General features: G+C 46.1%; 1 protein-coding gene across 4 annotated transcripts in view; it reads right to left on the bottom strand.

The window, feature by feature from the left end:
- Positions 1-933: 933 nt before the first annotated feature.
- Positions 934-17,678, bottom strand: part of ZZEF1 (zinc finger ZZ-type and EF-hand domain containing 1) — a 100,235-nt gene continuing 83,490 nt past the window's right edge. For all 4 annotated transcript variants that reach the window (XM_033089457.1, XM_033089460.1, XM_033089459.1 and 1 more), the window contains exons 46-55: positions 17,392-17,492; positions 15,690-15,825; positions 15,226-15,585; positions 13,276-13,419; positions 11,645-11,813; positions 11,369-11,467; positions 10,787-10,952; positions 5,456-5,609; positions 4,742-4,813; positions 934-3,258 (exon numbers count right to left, since the gene is read on the bottom strand). In XM_033089457.1, coding sequence (XP_032945348.1) covers positions 3,178-3,258; positions 4,742-4,813; positions 5,456-5,609; positions 10,787-10,952; positions 11,369-11,467; positions 11,645-11,813; positions 13,276-13,419; positions 15,226-15,585; positions 15,690-15,825; positions 17,392-17,492 — 1,482 coding nt within the window. In that variant the 3' untranslated portion in view covers positions 934-3,177. The remainder of the gene's footprint in view (positions 3,259-4,741; positions 4,814-5,455; positions 5,610-10,786; positions 10,953-11,368; positions 11,468-11,644; positions 11,814-13,275; positions 13,420-15,225; positions 15,586-15,689; positions 15,826-17,391; positions 17,493-17,678) is intronic.

The raw sequence follows: 17,678 nt of genomic DNA, 5'->3' as shown, positions 1-17,678 counted from the left end.
GGGGGCCGAGCAGTAAGTGGCCAACCAGAGACGTGAGTGAGGAAGAAGCCCGAGCCCCAGAGGCAGGTGGACGGCAGTCAGCCCTGTGTTTAGCGAGAAGCTGGGTCCAGAGGCAGGCGAGATCAGTCCCCGGGAAGAGCAGCAGGCCTGAGGACTGGTCCTCTGCCTTCCTCCTCTCGGCTGGCTGCACAGTGTCCTGTGCGCTACAAGAGGTTAAGGATGGGTGGGGTGGGGGTGGGGGGGTTGGCTGGGGAGAGCCGACCTGGGGGGACGGACACGTGGGTGAGTGTAAACCTCTGAGTAGCTGTGCGAAGGGACAGGCCGAAGTGAGCTCTCTGAAGGCCTCAGACTGCCCCGGGGGAGGGTACGTCTCCTGCAGGGCTGCAGTCAAGGCTCCTGAGGGGTGGTGAGGTGTGGTGGGAGGAGCAGTTGGGATTAAGAACCTTCGTGATTCCTTTGAACCTTGACACCTTGAGATTCTAGAAATTCCATCAGTTGGGCCTGGTATAAACTCCAAGTATAATCTTCACTACAGACAGAAGGAGGGGAAGGAGGAAAAAGAGCCCACAGACAATTGTACTTTTTTATATAGAATTTGTACAATATATTTCTCTTCATTTGCATATTTTACCCACAACTTAACATCCTTTTTACAGGCTGAACTCAGCTGATATAATCAAAATTCTTTCTTTCAACCAAATAGGAAAAATTCAAAATCGTAAACCCGTAAGAAAACAAATTAAAAACGATGGTGAAAATAAGTCACTCGTCTCATTAGGAACAGCGTCTATTTGTACAATATATATGATTTGGAACAGAATTTCTGTATAGATTAGGCACGTTTCCACAACACCTTTATTCCTGCCAGTTTTATCTTATTCCAGGCAGTCCTGCCTCCTAAGAAGGATCAAAGGGATGTTGGTCTTGATGGAAATTGGTTCTTTCAGATACTGCTGGTACCTGTTGGGGACCAGGAGTTGAGGGAGCCACCAGTCTCACTAGGGCTAGGGAAGCAGGGCCTGGCTCAGCAGCGCCACCCAGTGGCGGGAAGCAGAGGCAGGGTGGGATGGGATGCAGGGAGGCCAGGCCAGGCGGGGCCCTGCCAGGAGAGCAGCAATCAAGTGAAGGGAAAACTTAGGCTTGTTCTATGCAAACTGAAGTACAGAGACACCAGAATAGCAAGGGTGGTGTACAGAGAGAAGCTATGAGGAGTCCAGTGTTTATTTACAATTTATCTTCCTGATGGGAGGATGGGGAGCAAAGCTGGTGGCAACTGCCACGAGGGGTGACACCTGCCCTGTCCGTGTCCCCGCTCTACTCAGTCAGTCCGAGGTATGGAGGGCTGTGGGTGGCATGGTGAGGTTGAGCCGTGAGTTGCACCATCTCCACGTCTATTTCCAGGTAGCCCGTCAGTGACACTGAGCCCACGGTGGGGACCACTTATTCTCTGTGATTTCCCTCCTCACCTGAATCCTACTTAGGTCTGGGTGGTACGAAGCGTGGGGCCTTCTTTGTGGGTGTAGGCAGAGCAAAAGATGAGAAAGGCGTTTCTCCCCCGCTGGCAGCGCTTGTCTACTCACATCCCCACACCAGGGGGACCAGGCCTCGCAGACATCAGGGCCTCAGGCCACCAAGGTTTCAGGACCTGTCCCATTTGTTTCTGTCTCCTTTGAATTCTCCCTTCAATGAAGGCTCCACACGCAGAGGGGACTTGCCTCAGGATGTCACTCTAGGGCTGCAGAAGGTCGCCACGCCTTGGCCTCCTGACCCGGAAGGCAAAGTGCTCTTGCAGTAAGATCCCCCCGGGACCTGCAGTCTTGGACCTTTTCAATCCAGATCCCTGTAGAGACTGCGGAAGGGGCTTCAGAGGCCACGGCAGTGCTGACCTGCTCAAGGTGGCCCTGGCTATGGTGAGCCTTCCTTGGGTGTGGCCCCGCGTGGTGGGATGTGTCAGGCCAGATACCCGCCCTTACCTGGCAGTGGTCTCAGGCATTCCTCATGCCCACAAGTCCCACTGAAGCTTGTACACAGCCCACATGCCACTCCAGCTTCACACTGCAGTGTGGCTTTGGAAAAAGGATAATACGCATATAATCAGCCCTTCTGGGCAGGGCTACAACCATAAAAAGAAAAATGGAAACAGCATTCAGTAGAACTAATGTAGTTATTGCTAGACAAGTGATAGCCAGAACCACGTAGTCCCAGAGGTGAATGTGATAGATTACCGTGACTACGGAGCAGAAATAAAATCACCATGTATTTGTCTGTTTGTTTTACTTCTAAAATAAGATCTCCTCTGATCATACTTCGAGTCTTTTAAGTACAGAAGCTAAAGAGTATTCCTCAGGTTCTGCTCCTTTCACACAAACCAGTTTGTCCCCCTGAATGACCGTTCCACTGGTCATTCCCTGGAGGCCCTCTCAAGAAAGTCAGTGTGGGTCTGTTCTAAAAACGTGAGGTGGAAACTGGAATATGTTAAAACAACAACTGAAAAAACGTGGATGTGCTGGGAGCCAGTGCATGAACGGATGCACTTGGGCGGCCTGTGGCTGTTCCCAAGGGCACTTGTTCTCACTGAGGATTTTTCTGGGACGGCTGTGGCTGGGGAGCTGGCTTGGTACCCAGTTCTGTATCGAACGCTGGGGACCGGGGTGGCAGGCAGGCTCTCACTGGTTTCGGGTTGGATTACCCAGTCTCAGGAAGCAAAAGCAAGCGAGGAGCTCCAGGCCTGCTGCTGCTGCTGGAGGCCGTGCTGATAAAGGCGGCTCTGTGCAGACTCATCTTCACCCTGGGGGCAAGTGCAGGCAGCTCCAGTTCAACGGAGACCTTTCCAGGGAGGCCGCTTTCAGGTTTTTCCCGGGGCTGCAGCTTCGGCAGGGACAGACCCTGGAGAAGGCTGGTATCTGAACAACCTTCTCAAGGGCCTCCTACAGGCCCTTTCTGAGTAATTCTGCACTGCTTTGCTTATTTTCACATGCTGCAATATGTGCAGGTGTCTAGCCTGTGACACGGGAAGTTCCCGGAGACGTGGCTGCTTGCCATTCTAATTAGAGTGGAGGCGGGAGCTCAAGGAGAGCCGGGCACTGACGCCACAGGAATTTTCCTGAATGAGTTTAGGTATCTGCTCTAAAATCCTTGTGGCCAGATTAGCTGGTTCCATGCACGCCATACTAAGAGCTAACACTCGACATTCCAGAGGTGGGTTGCCTTGTTTGGATAGTTGATGGCCAGGCTGATGGCAGCAATGTTCTGCAGAGCCTGTGGAGAGAAAGAGTCATTGCCGACGTCAAGAACCCATCACTTGCTCATTCATTAAGTGGGAGAGGAAGAGGTGGCAGGCAGAGAGGAGGCAGAGCACTGGTCCAGCAAAGTGGACGGGCTGTGGGGAGGGTCCGAATGAGGGTGAGCAGACAGGACACAGGGACAAGCAAGAGGGAGGAGGATGTGATGCTGAGCTTTTAGTGCCCAAATGCTCAGATCTCCAATTTTCATCGTGTGTCACACAACCAGGGTGGTGGTGGCAGAGCTCGTAGACATCTGTTAGGAGGGGAGGGAGTTTTTACTCTACCTACAGGTCTCAAGAGAATTCACACAAACTCTTCTGTAGTTGCTGGTGGTGGGGGAGGGGTCCCGCTTCTAAGCAGGCATCTGACCCTTTCTCGCAGGAGGAAGAGTTCTCTGAGAAAACTTGGCAGGAACAGAGTACAGAGCTCAGCTGGCAGTCCCAACTAGATGCCCACTCAAGTGTGACCCTGGGTAAATCTTCCCCTTCTCTGAGCCTCAGTGTCCCCATCTGTCTCCTGTGGGAGTTGGAACACATGCTCTGTGATATTCAAGAAGTCTGTGACCCTGAGGTTCTCAAAATGGAGTCTGGGGTTCCTGAGACCCTTCAGGCGCCTCATATGGTAAAAACTATTTTCACAATGATATTAAGACCTTATTTTGCCTTTTTCATTTTCATACTCTCATGAGTATACTGTAGAATTTTCCAGAGGCTAATTAATGTGTGATAATATAGATACAACTGAATACAGAAGCAGACATGCAACTCCAGCTGTCTTCTCTTAAGGCAGACATTAAAGAGATCTGCAAAAACGAAACACAATGCCACCCTTCTCAATTATTATTTTCTTTTGAAAAGTATAGTTAATTTTCACAAAACATGTTATTCATGTTGACATGGAATAGGTTTACTATTTTTAAAATGAATTGATAAACAAGTGTTTACATCTTCTGTTTTAATTTCTAAGTTTAAAATCTAACTTAATTTCCAGTGGTGTAGGTCACTGTATATACTGCACACAAACAAAAGCTTTTCGGGATCCTCAATAATTTAAAAGTATAAAGGGGTCCTGAGACCAAGCAGCTGTCAGAAGAGGAGTTCTTCTACTCCTCTTCTGGGCAGAAAGTTACATCCAAAAATATCTGAAATCTAACTCTATGGAAACTTCAGGGATCAGCCAAACTAAATTTAAGGCATTGGTTGTTTTGGTTTAAAAGACACACATTCTTGTTAGTGTCTTCTGACCCCACAGTTTAATATGAACGACACTGATAAATGGGGCTCGACTGCTCTCTCTGACACCAGCAGGAAGTGACTGAATGGGAGTAGAGCTCCGTGTAAACTCTGGGTGATTCTGTACTCGTGCCACAAGCACAGAGGCTCTTTGTCGTGGCCACAGTGAGGGGACAGAGCCACAGGGAGGCAGCAGCGGCGAGCCAGCTCCGGGGCGGGGAGTACCTGCGTTGCGCAGCGGAGAAGGTGGTCGTCAGTGGTTAAGGCCAGCAGGTAATCCTGCAGCAAGCCGAGCTCCTGTGGAGAGAGCACGGGCACAGCTTTAACAGACCACCACCTGGGAGACACTCACCCCAACCACAGAAGCCTCGAGTGGGTAATTGGTGCTTGGGCTGCCAGGCACCTCACAGCTCACTCAAGAGCCATGGGAGGAGCTGGCAAGGGAAGAGCCAGGTGTGTGATTACAGGGGGCTCTGCCCTGATTGACCCACAGGGGGAGGGGGCAGGGGTCCCCCCGTCCTGGGTCGGTCTCATGTATAAAACGAGGGAGAAAAGCTCAACAACCTTGAAAGGCCCTTCACCGCTCATAGTCAATGAGTTTATTGTGCTGAGGGGAGGAAAAAAGAAGAGGAAGAAGGAGAACCCACCCATTTTATTTTCCAAAACTCACTGTTGTCAAGGGCTGATCCCAGGCAGTTTTCCCCTTGGCTTTAGCCTGACAAAATAAGCAATCTCGGGGCTCCTGGGGCTGGGGAGGTTAGGGCCTCAGACTGTCAGCCACACTGGCCTCCCTACAGGTCTGCCGAGACCTGAGCTCACTGGCCCAGGGATGGGATGGAGCTGTGATCCGAGTCCGGCCTCCCTGCCCTGGGCAGCAGAGGGCTCGGAGGCGTATGCCCTAACCCCTACCCGGAGGGAGAGGCAGGGCACGACTCTCACCTGGGCACGGTTCTCGGTGACGAAGAAGAGCTCGGTGAGAGCACGGTGCAGGGGAAGGAGGATGCCAGGCTGGGTCACGTCCTCAAACAGGCTGTACTCCATGTGGGTGAAGAGCTGCCACAGGGGTTTTAACAGCGCAAGGTCACAGAGGTCACTGTGGGAAGAGGGGGGAGGGTTTACTGAGGACCAGCCCACATCAAACAGATGGCAGGTGACAGAAGTGCAGCTCCTATGCCCCCTTCCCCCACATCTAGTATAGTCATTACAAGATAGTCCCACTCACACTCCCCCACCCAAAACAGCCAAAAATATTTACCACCGGCAAATCAGGAAAGGGGCAGAACCTAAACTTCAAATCAGGACTCCAAGGAAACAGGAGATCCTGAAGCACATTCATGTAAATTAACTGTGCATCTTTAAAAATGGCTGTTACGAAGACTTCTAAGGACAGTAGAAAAATCTCAAGTTCAATGTTAAGTGAAAAAAGTAGATATAAACAAAATTTAAAACTTAAAAAACTGCATATGCAATATTGTGCAACCACATTTAAAACAACACTAAACAACTATGCCAAAAAAATATTATCAGTAGTTGTCCCTGTCAGTTTCTAGATTTTCTACAATACTCATTACTTTAATAATCAGAAAACAAAACCAAAAATGATTTAAAAGATGACAACTATTGTTATATCTTATGCTCCTAAAACACAAAATATATATTTGAAAGGTTGCTCAGGCCAGAAATCTTTCTATGTGAAACAGAATCCTTTTAACAGACAGACCCCTGTTGAGACACTGGAATGATGTCTTTTTACTCAGAGGGAGTTCATGCTTTAATTCCAGTTCAACAACCTTCAGAGGAGAAAAATTATGAAATAAATAATATTCTGGGACTTACTACGTAATTTTATACATTTACAAACTTAAATTTTGCTTTTTCTCTTTAATGTATGACTTTAAAAAGAATTCTGCATATTTAAGTACAATCTTGGAGCCAATCACTTCCTACCAGAGGAAAGTAAGGTCTTCACAAAGTACACCAATGGGAAAATTTGGTTTGATTTAAAGAGACAGCTTTACAGCTGAGTTTTCAGGAAAGCACTTAGAGTGTGAAGCAAAATGCAACTGTGGGGCTCATGCCTGTGGCAGTTCTTCCCCTGGGGGCTGCCTTTGCCCTCTGCCCTCTCCAGTCTCAGCCCCTGGGACTGAGGGGGTGGAAAAGTGTCCCTGACAGAAGGCAAGTCAGAGATGTCCACAAACTGCAGGAAAGTATCCACAAGGCAGTCAGTCAGAAAGGGCCCTGCAGTCTGAAGACAGTGGAGATGTGACATGTTTTATACACAATCACTCAACCAGAAGCCGCTCTCAAAAGAACTGAACTAAGCCCTGTGGGCTAAGTGACCCCGATGTTTGCATATGAGGACACAGTGGAAATAGCAATCACGCCCAGCTTTTTCTCTCTCCCTCCCTTCTGCAGCCTGTATGCAGACTGACTACATGTGCTGTCACTTTCTCTGCCCTGATTTGGAGAGTCTTTTACTTTTTAGATAACAGCTCCATATTATGTAAGAAGACAACCTGTTACTTCGAATATCACCACTCAATTTGACTAGCATTGTATGTCTGTGTCCCTTAATAATGCTAGAAGGGGGGCCACTGAACTCCTAACAGGTGGGGGTGTGAGCGAGGAGGGTAGGGACTGAGTATATAAATGAAGCATGTGGGCACGATCACCAACACCATCCCTCTGAGATGAGGAACAAGACAATTAAGCTTCAATCCCCGCTTCTATTAAACTCTCTACTGGAGGTCCTGGCTGGTACAAAAAGGCAAAAAGATTTCTAAAATTGAGAGGAAGAAATAAAACTCATTATTTGTAGATAACATGACTGCGCTGAATAATCTACATATACACTCTTGGAATTAAATAGAACAAGGTCCACTGGATACAAGAACAATACATAAAAATTAGTTATATATCAGTAAAAACAATAAAAAATTTAAATACCAATTACAATACCATCAAAAACATTAAATGTCTAGGAATAAATCGAACAAAATGTTGTGCAAGTCTTCTACATAGAAAACTATAAAATATTACTAAAACCTAAACAATGGAGGATTGTGGATTAGAGGATTCAATATATAATGGTTGTGGATTAGAGGATTCAATATTCTAAAGCTCTTGATTTTTCTCAAATTGCTCTAAAGAGTCAATCAAAATCCCATCAGGTGATAGAAGTTTGGGCGCATGTTGTATGTAAAAATAAACAAACTATTCAGGAACAAGAAAAGGATGCCCACCACTAGTATTCAACACAGTACTGGAAGTCCTAGCCAAAGCAATTGGGCAAGAAAAAGAGACAAAGGCATCTAAATAGGAAAGAAAAAAGTAAAACTGTGTCTGTTTGCAGATGACATGATACTATATATAGAAAACCCTAAAGACTCCACCAAAAAACTATTAGAACTAATTCATTCAGTAAAGTTACAGGATACAAAATCAATATAGAAAATCAGTTGTATTTCTATACACTACAATGAACTACCGTGTTTCCCCGAAAATAAGACCTAACCGGACAATCAGTTCTAATGTGTCTTTTGGAGCAACAATTAATGTAAGATCTGGTCTTATTTTACTATAATATAAGACTGGGTCTTATATAGATTGTTGCTCCAAAAGACTCATTACAGCTGATTGTTTGGCTAGGTCTTATTTGCAGGGAAACATGGTATTAGCAAGAGAAATTAAGAAAACAATCCCATTTACAATAGGATCAAAAAGAATAATACTTAGGAATAAATTTAAGAAAGGAGGTGAAAGATCTGTTAGCTGAAAACCACAAAACAATGGTGAAAGACATTGAAGAAGACACAAATAAATGGAAAGATATTCTGTGTGCATGGATTAGAAGAATTAACAGTTAAAATGTTCATACTACAATCTACAGATTCAAGCAATCTAGAGATTCAATATAATTCCCATCAAATATTAATGGCATTTTTCACAGAAACACACAATACAATTCTAAAATTCATCTGGAATTATGAAAGACCTGAATAGCCAAAGCAATCCTGAGAAAGAACAAAGCTGGAGGCATCACACTTCTTGATTTTAAACTATATTACAATGCTATAGTAATCAAAACAGTATGGTATCAGCATAAAACCAGACATATAGATCAATGAAATAGAAAAGAGAACCCAGAATAAACCCATGCATATATATGGTCAGTTATTTTTCAACAAAGGCACCAAGAATATGCAATGGGGAAAAGATAGTCTCTTCACTAAATGGTATTGAAAAAACTAGATATCCACATATAAAAGAATGAAACTGGACCTCTATCATACACCATACACAAAAATCAACTCAAAATGGATTAAAGACGAATGTGAAATCTGAAACTGTAAAACTCCTAAAAGAAAACATAGGGCTAAGTTCCCTGACATTGGTCTTGACAATGATTTTTTGAATTTGACACCAAAAGCAAAAATAAACAAGTGAAACTACATCAAACTAAAAGGATTCTTCACAGCAAAGGAAATCATCAACAAAATGAAAAGGTTGGCAACTTATGGAATGGGAGAAAATATTTGCAAACTACATATTCGATAAGGGGTTGATATTCAAAATATATAAGGAACTCATACAATTCAGTAACAAAAACCCCAAATAATCCAATTAAAAAATGGGCAAAGGACCCAAACAGACATTTTTCCAAAGACATAGAAATGGCCAACAGGTACATGAAAAAGGTGCTCAACATCACTAATCATCAGGGAAATGCAAATCAAAATCACAATGAGATATCGCCTCAAGCCTGTTATAAAAACAAAAAATAAGAGAAAACTAATGCTGGTGAGGATGTGGAGAAAAGAGTGAAACTTTGTGCACTGTTAGTGGAAATGTAAATTGGTACAGCCACTATGAAAACAGTGTGGAGTTTCCTCAAGAAATAAAAAATAGAACTACCATACAGATCCAGCAATCCCACTTCTGGGTATATATACAAAGGAAATAAAATTATCTTAAAGAGATATCTGTACCCCTATGTTCACTGCGGCATTATTCACAATAGCCAAGGTAACAACCTAAGTGCCTGTTGATGGATGAATGGATAAAGAAAATGTAGTGTATATACATACATCGGAGTATTATTCAGCCATGAGAAAGAAGGAAATCCTGCCATTTCCAACAACATGGATGAACATGGAGGGCATTATGGTAAGTGAAATAAGCTAGATAGAAAGACAAATACTGCATGGCATTACTTGTATGTGGAATCTAAAAAAAAAAAAAAAGAAGTCAAACTCATAGAAACAGAGAGTAGAATGGTGGTTACCAGGGGGTGGGGAGTGGGGGAAATGGGGAGCAGTTGGTCAAAGGGTACAAACTTTCAGTTAGAGGGTCTGAGGGTCTAATATATAAAATAGCGACTATAGTTGATAATAGCGTACAATACGGTCTGTATAACAGAAATTTACTGAAAAGTAAATTATAGCAAGAGATTAGAACTTAAGTGTCACACACACAAAAGTTAACAATGTAAGGTCACAGATATGTTATAACTTGATGGTGGGACTCCTTTCACAATGTATACAATGTATATCAAATCATCACATTCTATACTTTAAATATACCACAATTTTATTTCTCAGTTATACTTCAATAAAGCCGGGGATATAAAGAAACAAGCAAACTAATTCTAAAAAATGTGTATTTTTGACACACAGGGTCAAAAATAGGCAAGACAATCTTAAAGATGAAGAACTAAGCTGAAGGGTGTATACTATTAGATACATAAATCTGTAACAAAGCTACAAGATTTAGCAGTGTGGCTAGCACAAGGGGGACCAAAAAGAGCCAAGGAACAAGAGAGACCAGACACAGATCCATGCATATATGAATGCCTTCTTGTGACAAAGATGGCACTAGAGTGTGGTGAGGGAAAAGGTGGTCCTTACAGTCAAGTAGAGTCCCATGCGAGAAAAAACTAATCTTGACCGCCTACATTTCATTATCACTCACTAAAATTCATTCCGAGTGGACTATAGATCTAATTGTGAAAGAAAAAAACAATTAAGCTTCTAGAAGATAACATAGCAAATATATTCATGAACCCAAGGTCAAGTAAGGCAAAAATGTCCTAAACAGGACTACAAAAACACGTGATAAAGGAAATGATCAATGAACTGGAAGATACTAAAATTAGAAATTTCTTTTCATCAAAGATACCATTAAAAGAGTGAAATGGCAAGCCACAGAGTAGGAGGAGATATTTGTAATACAAATACCCAGCAAAAGACTCTTATCTAGAAGGCAGCTTACGTGTGGGTGCAGCATCGCACAATTCTCAGAAGTAGGTGGATGGCTTTTAATCGCTGATGACCAGTCTGGCGACAGGCCACACCCACCAGCCATTCCCAAATTTTGGCCAACGGGAGATGTGGCACAACTCTTTCTTCTGACAACATCTGCTTCAAAATCTCAAATCCTGGAAAACCCGCATAAAATACAGATATTTAAAATATATAAACAGCTCAAGTTTTAACAGGATAAAATAACTGTGATCATTTAAAATTTGCCTGAAATTATGCCTTTTGTAAAAGCAACATAGGAACAACATTTTCAGTTCCTCCTTTTTGCAAAAATGCCCCGGCAGATTTTAAGAGAACAAGCATCTTTTCTAGGTCTTGACAGATGACTCTTCTATCTGGCCCCTCAGGTTTACAACTAACCAACTACGGCATATTCAAGAGTGACACATGTGGGGTTTGGGAGACAATTTCGTGGAAGTCTTACAGAAACGTACTTGCTTTGATTTTAACAAAGATCGATGACACAATGGCACCTGTACCCAGAGTGTCCCTGGCAAGGAGATCATACACACGGAAAGGGCAGGGCACACACCTGTCTGGAATCGCCCCAGGTGTCCAGCTGTCACAGTGAATTTGTAGCCCCACTCAGTGTTGCTCATGTCAGAGGTGAAGCGGTAATACAGAGTATCTCCTGGGTCACACAAGAATAAGAGACAGGTCAGGACACTGCAGCAACAGGGAATGGCAAGTAAAGCGTTTCTGATGAAACAGTAAACCCTGCTTTAAAGCCTCCAACAATTCTCCTTGTCAGTATGAAGTTTAAACACTTAATGTTAAGAGCCTATATAACCAAGGGTTTATTTACTACCTGGAAGCTCAAAGTCTTTCCATTTCTGCTGAGACCCGCTGAAATTGTGTCGATCCTGCTGAAAATCACTGCTGCTGGACATGGCTAACTCGTCACAGCCTTCCTCTGTATTGCACTGAGAATCGAATTTGATCGAGAGGTAGATTGCCCCAGGGATGTGAACTTTATCCTGGGGAGGGAACCAAGAGCACGTTTGTCATGACTGGATAGATACTGAGGGCCTGCCTCATGCCAAGTCCTGCGACTGAAACGGGATGTGAGTGAGTGAGTCACCCTGGCCTCCAGCAGCGCTCAGGCTACTCGGGATGGGGCAGACACACAGGGGGCTGCAGACATGGGCGGAAGGGGGCACGGAGGGCAGGCTGCACTCGGAGAAGGGGGGAGGGCAGAAAAGAGTCCCAGTGAAGGGATGCTCCGGTGGTCATGAGGAATGACGAGGACAAGAGGAGTCTGTCAGGGAGGAAAGAACGGCAGGAGACCAGGTAAGAGAGGGATGTGACTGTACTGGCACGTGGGGTATACTTTAGGCAAAAACCAGCTCTGGCAAGTCTCACGTGTTTAGGGAACAGCAAGGAGCTTCACGTTTCTGGGGTAAAGGGTGAACTTTGTGAGTACCTATGCTTGGGAGGTGGGGACAGGGGTCACATGTGACCCTGGAGAGGCTGGCAGGGACAGAAACAAGTGAAAGCCTGGTGTGCTAAAGTAAGGAGTTTAGACTTTGCCTGGACAGCAAGGGGAGCCATGGAAAGATTATAAGCAGGAGAAAGCCTTAGGTTTGCGCTGTGCAAGAATCTGACAGCGGATGCCGAGCAAGGCCAGGGTGGGGCCAGGATAGCTGTGGGGAGTGAGGAGCGAGACAGGGGCAGCGTCAGGGTGGTGGACAAGGTCAGGTGATCTTTGGTAACTCACTAGATGTGTCTACTTGGGGCTGGAGAAGTGGGGATGGAGCCCAGGAACACAGGGAGAAAAGAGGCTTAGAAGGAAAAGAGTGAAGAGGTTTATACTGCTGCAAAACGAAATCTCAGCTGAGTTCTAGATGAGTTCTTCCCACTATTGTTACAGGGTGCCAGCCATTCAGAAACTGATGGCTTGCCAGCTCCAACATTTTGAAAAGGGCCAGAAATGCAAGTGGCAGTAAGTGAGACCAGCAGGCCACCCACCCCTGCCTCATCCAAACTCCTACCTCTCTCCCTGTCTGGGTATGAAGTTAAGGATGGAAAACATGAGGCTTTTCAGTTCTGAGTAATTATACAAAGGGGTGGGAATCTCCCAGGTGTGGCCTGGTCATCACGAGACAGGTAGAGTGACGGTTAAGCCCAGACCCACACTCAGACTCACTGCCAGAAGACGCCAAAGATTCACTCCCAGGAGCTTGCTGCAGGAAAAGGAAACTCTCCTGCAGGGCCAGGTGGGCCAGAGTTTTCTATTAAAACAAGGCCAGGAGAAGCGACTGGGTTGTACGGAATCTGAGCTTCAGGGAAGCAGACTGCAGCTGAGACTAAGGAGCACTTCCCTGGCCAGGGCTGTCCGGAGGGGAAAGAGCCGCTGTGCAAGTGGATGACACCCCGTTACTCATCACGCCGCCTGCCGCGTGCCTGAGGCTGGCGAGCAGGGCCCACCCTGGGTCGTACCTCAAAGTTGGTGTTGTTGTTATACGGGTGTTTCGACTCCCTCACTTGCACCTCCATTCCAGGCTCCTCCATGAACTGGCAGGCGGCCAGGGCCATGGTCCCCAGCATGTTCTCTCGGCAGCCTTGGAGCACCTTCTGCAGGATCTGGCGGGACACAAGGCAGGGAACATCATGGCCTCCAGTGGCAGGGCCATGAGCTGCCCCGTCAGGAAGGGAGAGTCTACTTCAACCCCAAGGGGCTGGCATCATCCTGGACCCTGCCCCTGCCCCCCAATCACCCCACCAGCCAGCTCTTGCTGGAAATCAGGACGCTGCAGTCCTTTCAGAGCAATACTGCTTCAAGGAGGTCTGAGAGAACCGACACAACCAACCAGAGAGGGCCTGCGCCCTGAGGCATCCCGAGCCTAGCAGGAGGGTGGACACACAGATAAACCATTACAGCACAAGGGGATAAACGCCCAGGGTGAGGTGCAGAATTGTCAGCGCCATGTGGCGAGACGGGGGGAAGGACGCGTTCAAGAGAGGGACTAGCAGAGGCAAACTGCTCCCTTTGCCACTTCCAAACGAGAATATGGCTCTAGCAAACCTGCCAGCATCTCCAAGGCTGTGAGGCTGAGCAAGGATCTAGGGGACTGAGAAACCAGTAGTGTTCATAGATGGGCAAATTAAGGACTAGAGGATAAATTCACTTCCTAACGAATCCCCGCGTACTGCATATGGGTGTATGGGGCAGGGGTGAGAGTGGGTGAGGGCAGATAGTGTGTGAGGGTGGCAAGGGGATAGGGATGAAGGAGGAGGTAGCAAGACTTTTGCCCTTGGAAACTGGGAAGATGGTGACAAAACTTTCTAGTTCAGCTGGAGACAATGCCTGGGGCTCCTGAGTTCTAGATCAGGTTGTTTTCTGCTATGTGGGTCCTCCGGTTCTATACAGCAGGAGGTGGAAGAGCTGCTTCTAGAACTGTGAGGGTTTGCTAAGCCAGCACTATTTAAAAGACCAAGCTGAAGATTTGATTTAGAAACAAAACAAAAGTGGCCACCATCTGTTAAACTGTACCTTAAAATTAGAGCACTAAACTTGAGAATGCATACCGAAAATGTTTCCCCGAAAATAAGACCTAACATGAAAATAAGACCCCGGAAAATAAGCCGTAACATGATTTTTCAGGATGCTCGTAATATAAAATAAGCCCTAAATGCGTCTTTTGGAGCAAAAATTAATATAAAACCCTGTCTTATTTTCAGGGAAATACGGTAGGACTTATTTTATATTACGAGCATCCTGAAAAATCATGCTAGGGCTTATTTTCTAGTTAGGTCTTATTTCCGGGGAAACACAGTAGACCCTGGTGAGCCCCCGTGTCTGCCACCCAGAAATGGGGAGGCTTGGAGAAGCTTCTTGGCTGGATTTCTTCACCAATAAAACTCCCTCCGGGTCATAATGTAACACAGGTGTAAGTGCTGTGTAAGTGCAGAGTGTCTGACCTGGGGTAGACATTCTAGAAAATGATGGTTGAAAACAAGACACAAACCTTCCTGGAAAGCTTCCTGTACTATGGGAACAGGCTATCAGAGTCCTACTTAAGCCTGTCCCCGGGGGTTCACACTAAGTGACACCCTAGGGGACATGAGAAGAGATAGGCTAGCAAGGAGAGTTAGACTTGTAAGCGTGAAAACAAAAGGGGAAAACTGCAAAGGCAGGTTTCATGGGCTCATTATTTCAAACACTCTCTGAGCACCACATCAGTCCCAGGCTGTGAGCTCAGCTCTAGGCCAGTACTTGGGAGAGTTCAGCCATGAGCCTACCCTGTCTGTCTTGCATTCACACCTGTCAGGGAGTCACACAGCCACACCGGAAGCACTGGCTGGAGGAAGCTTCTTCAAACGCTTGGGGTGGGGAGAGGCCAGAGGAGGAGTGAGTGGGGTGATGCCTGGCGGGGCCTGCTTAATTACCTTCTCCCACTGGTGCTTCTCTTCCAGCTGCATGAACATATCCAAAATGTAGGTCATGTGGGCAGGCCCACTTAGCTCCAGGATGTCCTCGCTCACTGGCACATGCCCAGGCCACTCGGCCAGCAAGGATGCGAGCACGTGGCGGGCGTACAGGACGGCAGTGGCCTCATTCACGCGGAAAAGGTAGTCCCGGACTGCCCGCTTGCTCTTGCAGTTCAGCTCCTTGTGCAGCAGGGCGGCGCTCTTGCTGCGTCGCTGCTTGGCGTAGCTCTGCTGCAGTTCACTCTCCGTACTGGAGATCAGCTTCTGGGTCACCGGGTTTGATTCCGCGGTGGCCTGGTCGCAGCGTGCAGGCCGGGACTGCAAACCAAGATCACCATTAACTGTGAGAGGCCTGCCCTCCTCCCTATTAGGGGTGGGGTGGGAGTCAGGGCCATTTTGTTTCCGAGGTGGAGGCAGCATACCAAGCACGGTAAGATAATCATGTCGGTATCCACAGCCTTGGCGCTCTGCTCATCCAGCCTCAGGCTCCTACTGGGCTGCCACCTCTGAGCCAGGCTCCGTATCCTTTCATCCGTGGTGAGCTCATCACCATCAAACCTGAAGAGAAGGAGCAGATAGCTGGGTACACATGTTACAGAAAGGCAAGAGTTTCACGTGCAGTGAAACTTGTCGGAAATGTTCACCAGTTATTTTCCTGTCATTTTGCAGTTACATTATTACTTTCATATTTTGCAAACTACGTAGAGTCACAGTGTTCATTTATTCAGGCACACAGATGTGCACGTATGCCCTTGTTGCAGAGAATGCAAACTGTCCCTCGGGATCCATTTTGTTTTTCTTTTAGAAACCAAGTTCCCTGAAGTTTTAGCAAGATACAGAATAGAGACACAGGCAGACACACAATTCCCAGCTGCCTTGCCACTAGACGTAGCGATGCTACGAGGTTCTTACCAACGGGAGCCCAGGTAAGGAATGTGTGTCACTTGCGGAGCCTACCCTCCACTGACTGCACTAAAATGTGCCCCTTTCTCTACCTTCCCCCTTTCCTCCGGGCTGGAACAGAGAGGTGGTGTGGGTGAGCCAGCTGTGGCTACACAGGTGAGAACACCACCCTCGGGGGCACGGGGGCACTTTGTGGAGCAGAGCTGCCCACCCACCCGGGACAGCTGCCTATCTCTGGACTGTTTCATGAGAGGAAAACAAATGCTATCTTCCTTGGCCCATGCCATTTCTGGGTTTCTTAGTTATAGCCGCTTAGACTGTGCCCTAACGGATGCAACTCTGCTTCATCTCACAGAGGATTTGAGGCAACACATATGAAATACATATGGGAAAACAGAAATATGGAAAAAAATATTAAATCGGAATTGGATATAAATTAGACTAGGAAGTCAAAACTAGGATACAGGGATGGAGGAGGAGATTAGCGGCAGACAAGTAAAGTTCTATACAAATTCAAGTAAGAGCTGGGCCCAAGAACTAGCTCTGATCTTCCTGGCCAAGAGAAAGGGAATACTGTTAACTTTATAACAATTCTTGAAGGAAAAACATGAAAATAATGTATAGTGGTGAAAAAGAAACACACACACACACACACACACACACACACACGCACACACACGATCAGAAGGTCCTGCTCTGCACTATTTGCTCCCTGGGGTGACATATGAGAGAAACCTTGGTGTCTGTCTCCATTTCTGTATTCATAGTGAGTTTTACTGTAAGAGGCAGACTGCAAATGCAGTTTTTCCAAAAGGAACATACAACACAACTCAAAGATGATCCATGCAATGTACCGTGTTTCCCCAAAAATAAACCCTACCGGACAATCGGCTCTAATGCATCTTTTGGAGCAAAAAGTAATATTAGACCCGGTCTTATTTTACTATAAGACCAGGTATAACATAACATAACACCGGTCTTATATTAATTTTTGCTTCAAAGGACGCATTAGAGCTGGTGGTCCAGATAGGTCTTGTTTTTGGGGAAACACGGTAGCACAATCAGTCATATCGCTGTATCAAGAACTAAAAACCAGTTCCACACCTGCTCCCTGGCCTTTCAGAAGTTTTATCCAGATCTTCTTGGCAAGAGGTAAGTGTCGTCCTGCCCTCACGTGTTCTCGCACTCACTACACTTCAGTTGCGTCTAAATGTCCCTTACCTCTTCTGAACCTCCAGGAAGAAAGAATCGGTCCTTTTCATCTGCAGCTCGTATATGGCCCGGAGAATGTGTAAAGGGGCATTGAGGGCATCGTGAGCCATCTGAAGGCCACAGGGAGGAAGCAGAAGAGAGATAATGTAATGTGCTTCAGTACATTGTTGATAATCTGAACTCAAAAGTGATAAAATTACAATTATTTTCGAAAGTTACCAAAGATTATAATTTAAGAACATCAAATGGGTACTTAAGGCATATAAAATTATAAGTCCTAAATCATGGATTGTAAA

The sequence above is a fragment of the Rhinolophus ferrumequinum genome, chromosome 21 (assembly GCF_004115265.2).
Source record: "Rhinolophus ferrumequinum isolate MPI-CBG mRhiFer1 chromosome 21, mRhiFer1_v1.p, whole genome shotgun sequence".
NCBI classification, from domain to species: Eukaryota; Metazoa; Chordata; class Mammalia; order Chiroptera; family Rhinolophidae; genus Rhinolophus; species Rhinolophus ferrumequinum.
This window is presented reverse-complemented; position numbering and strand designations above follow the sequence as displayed.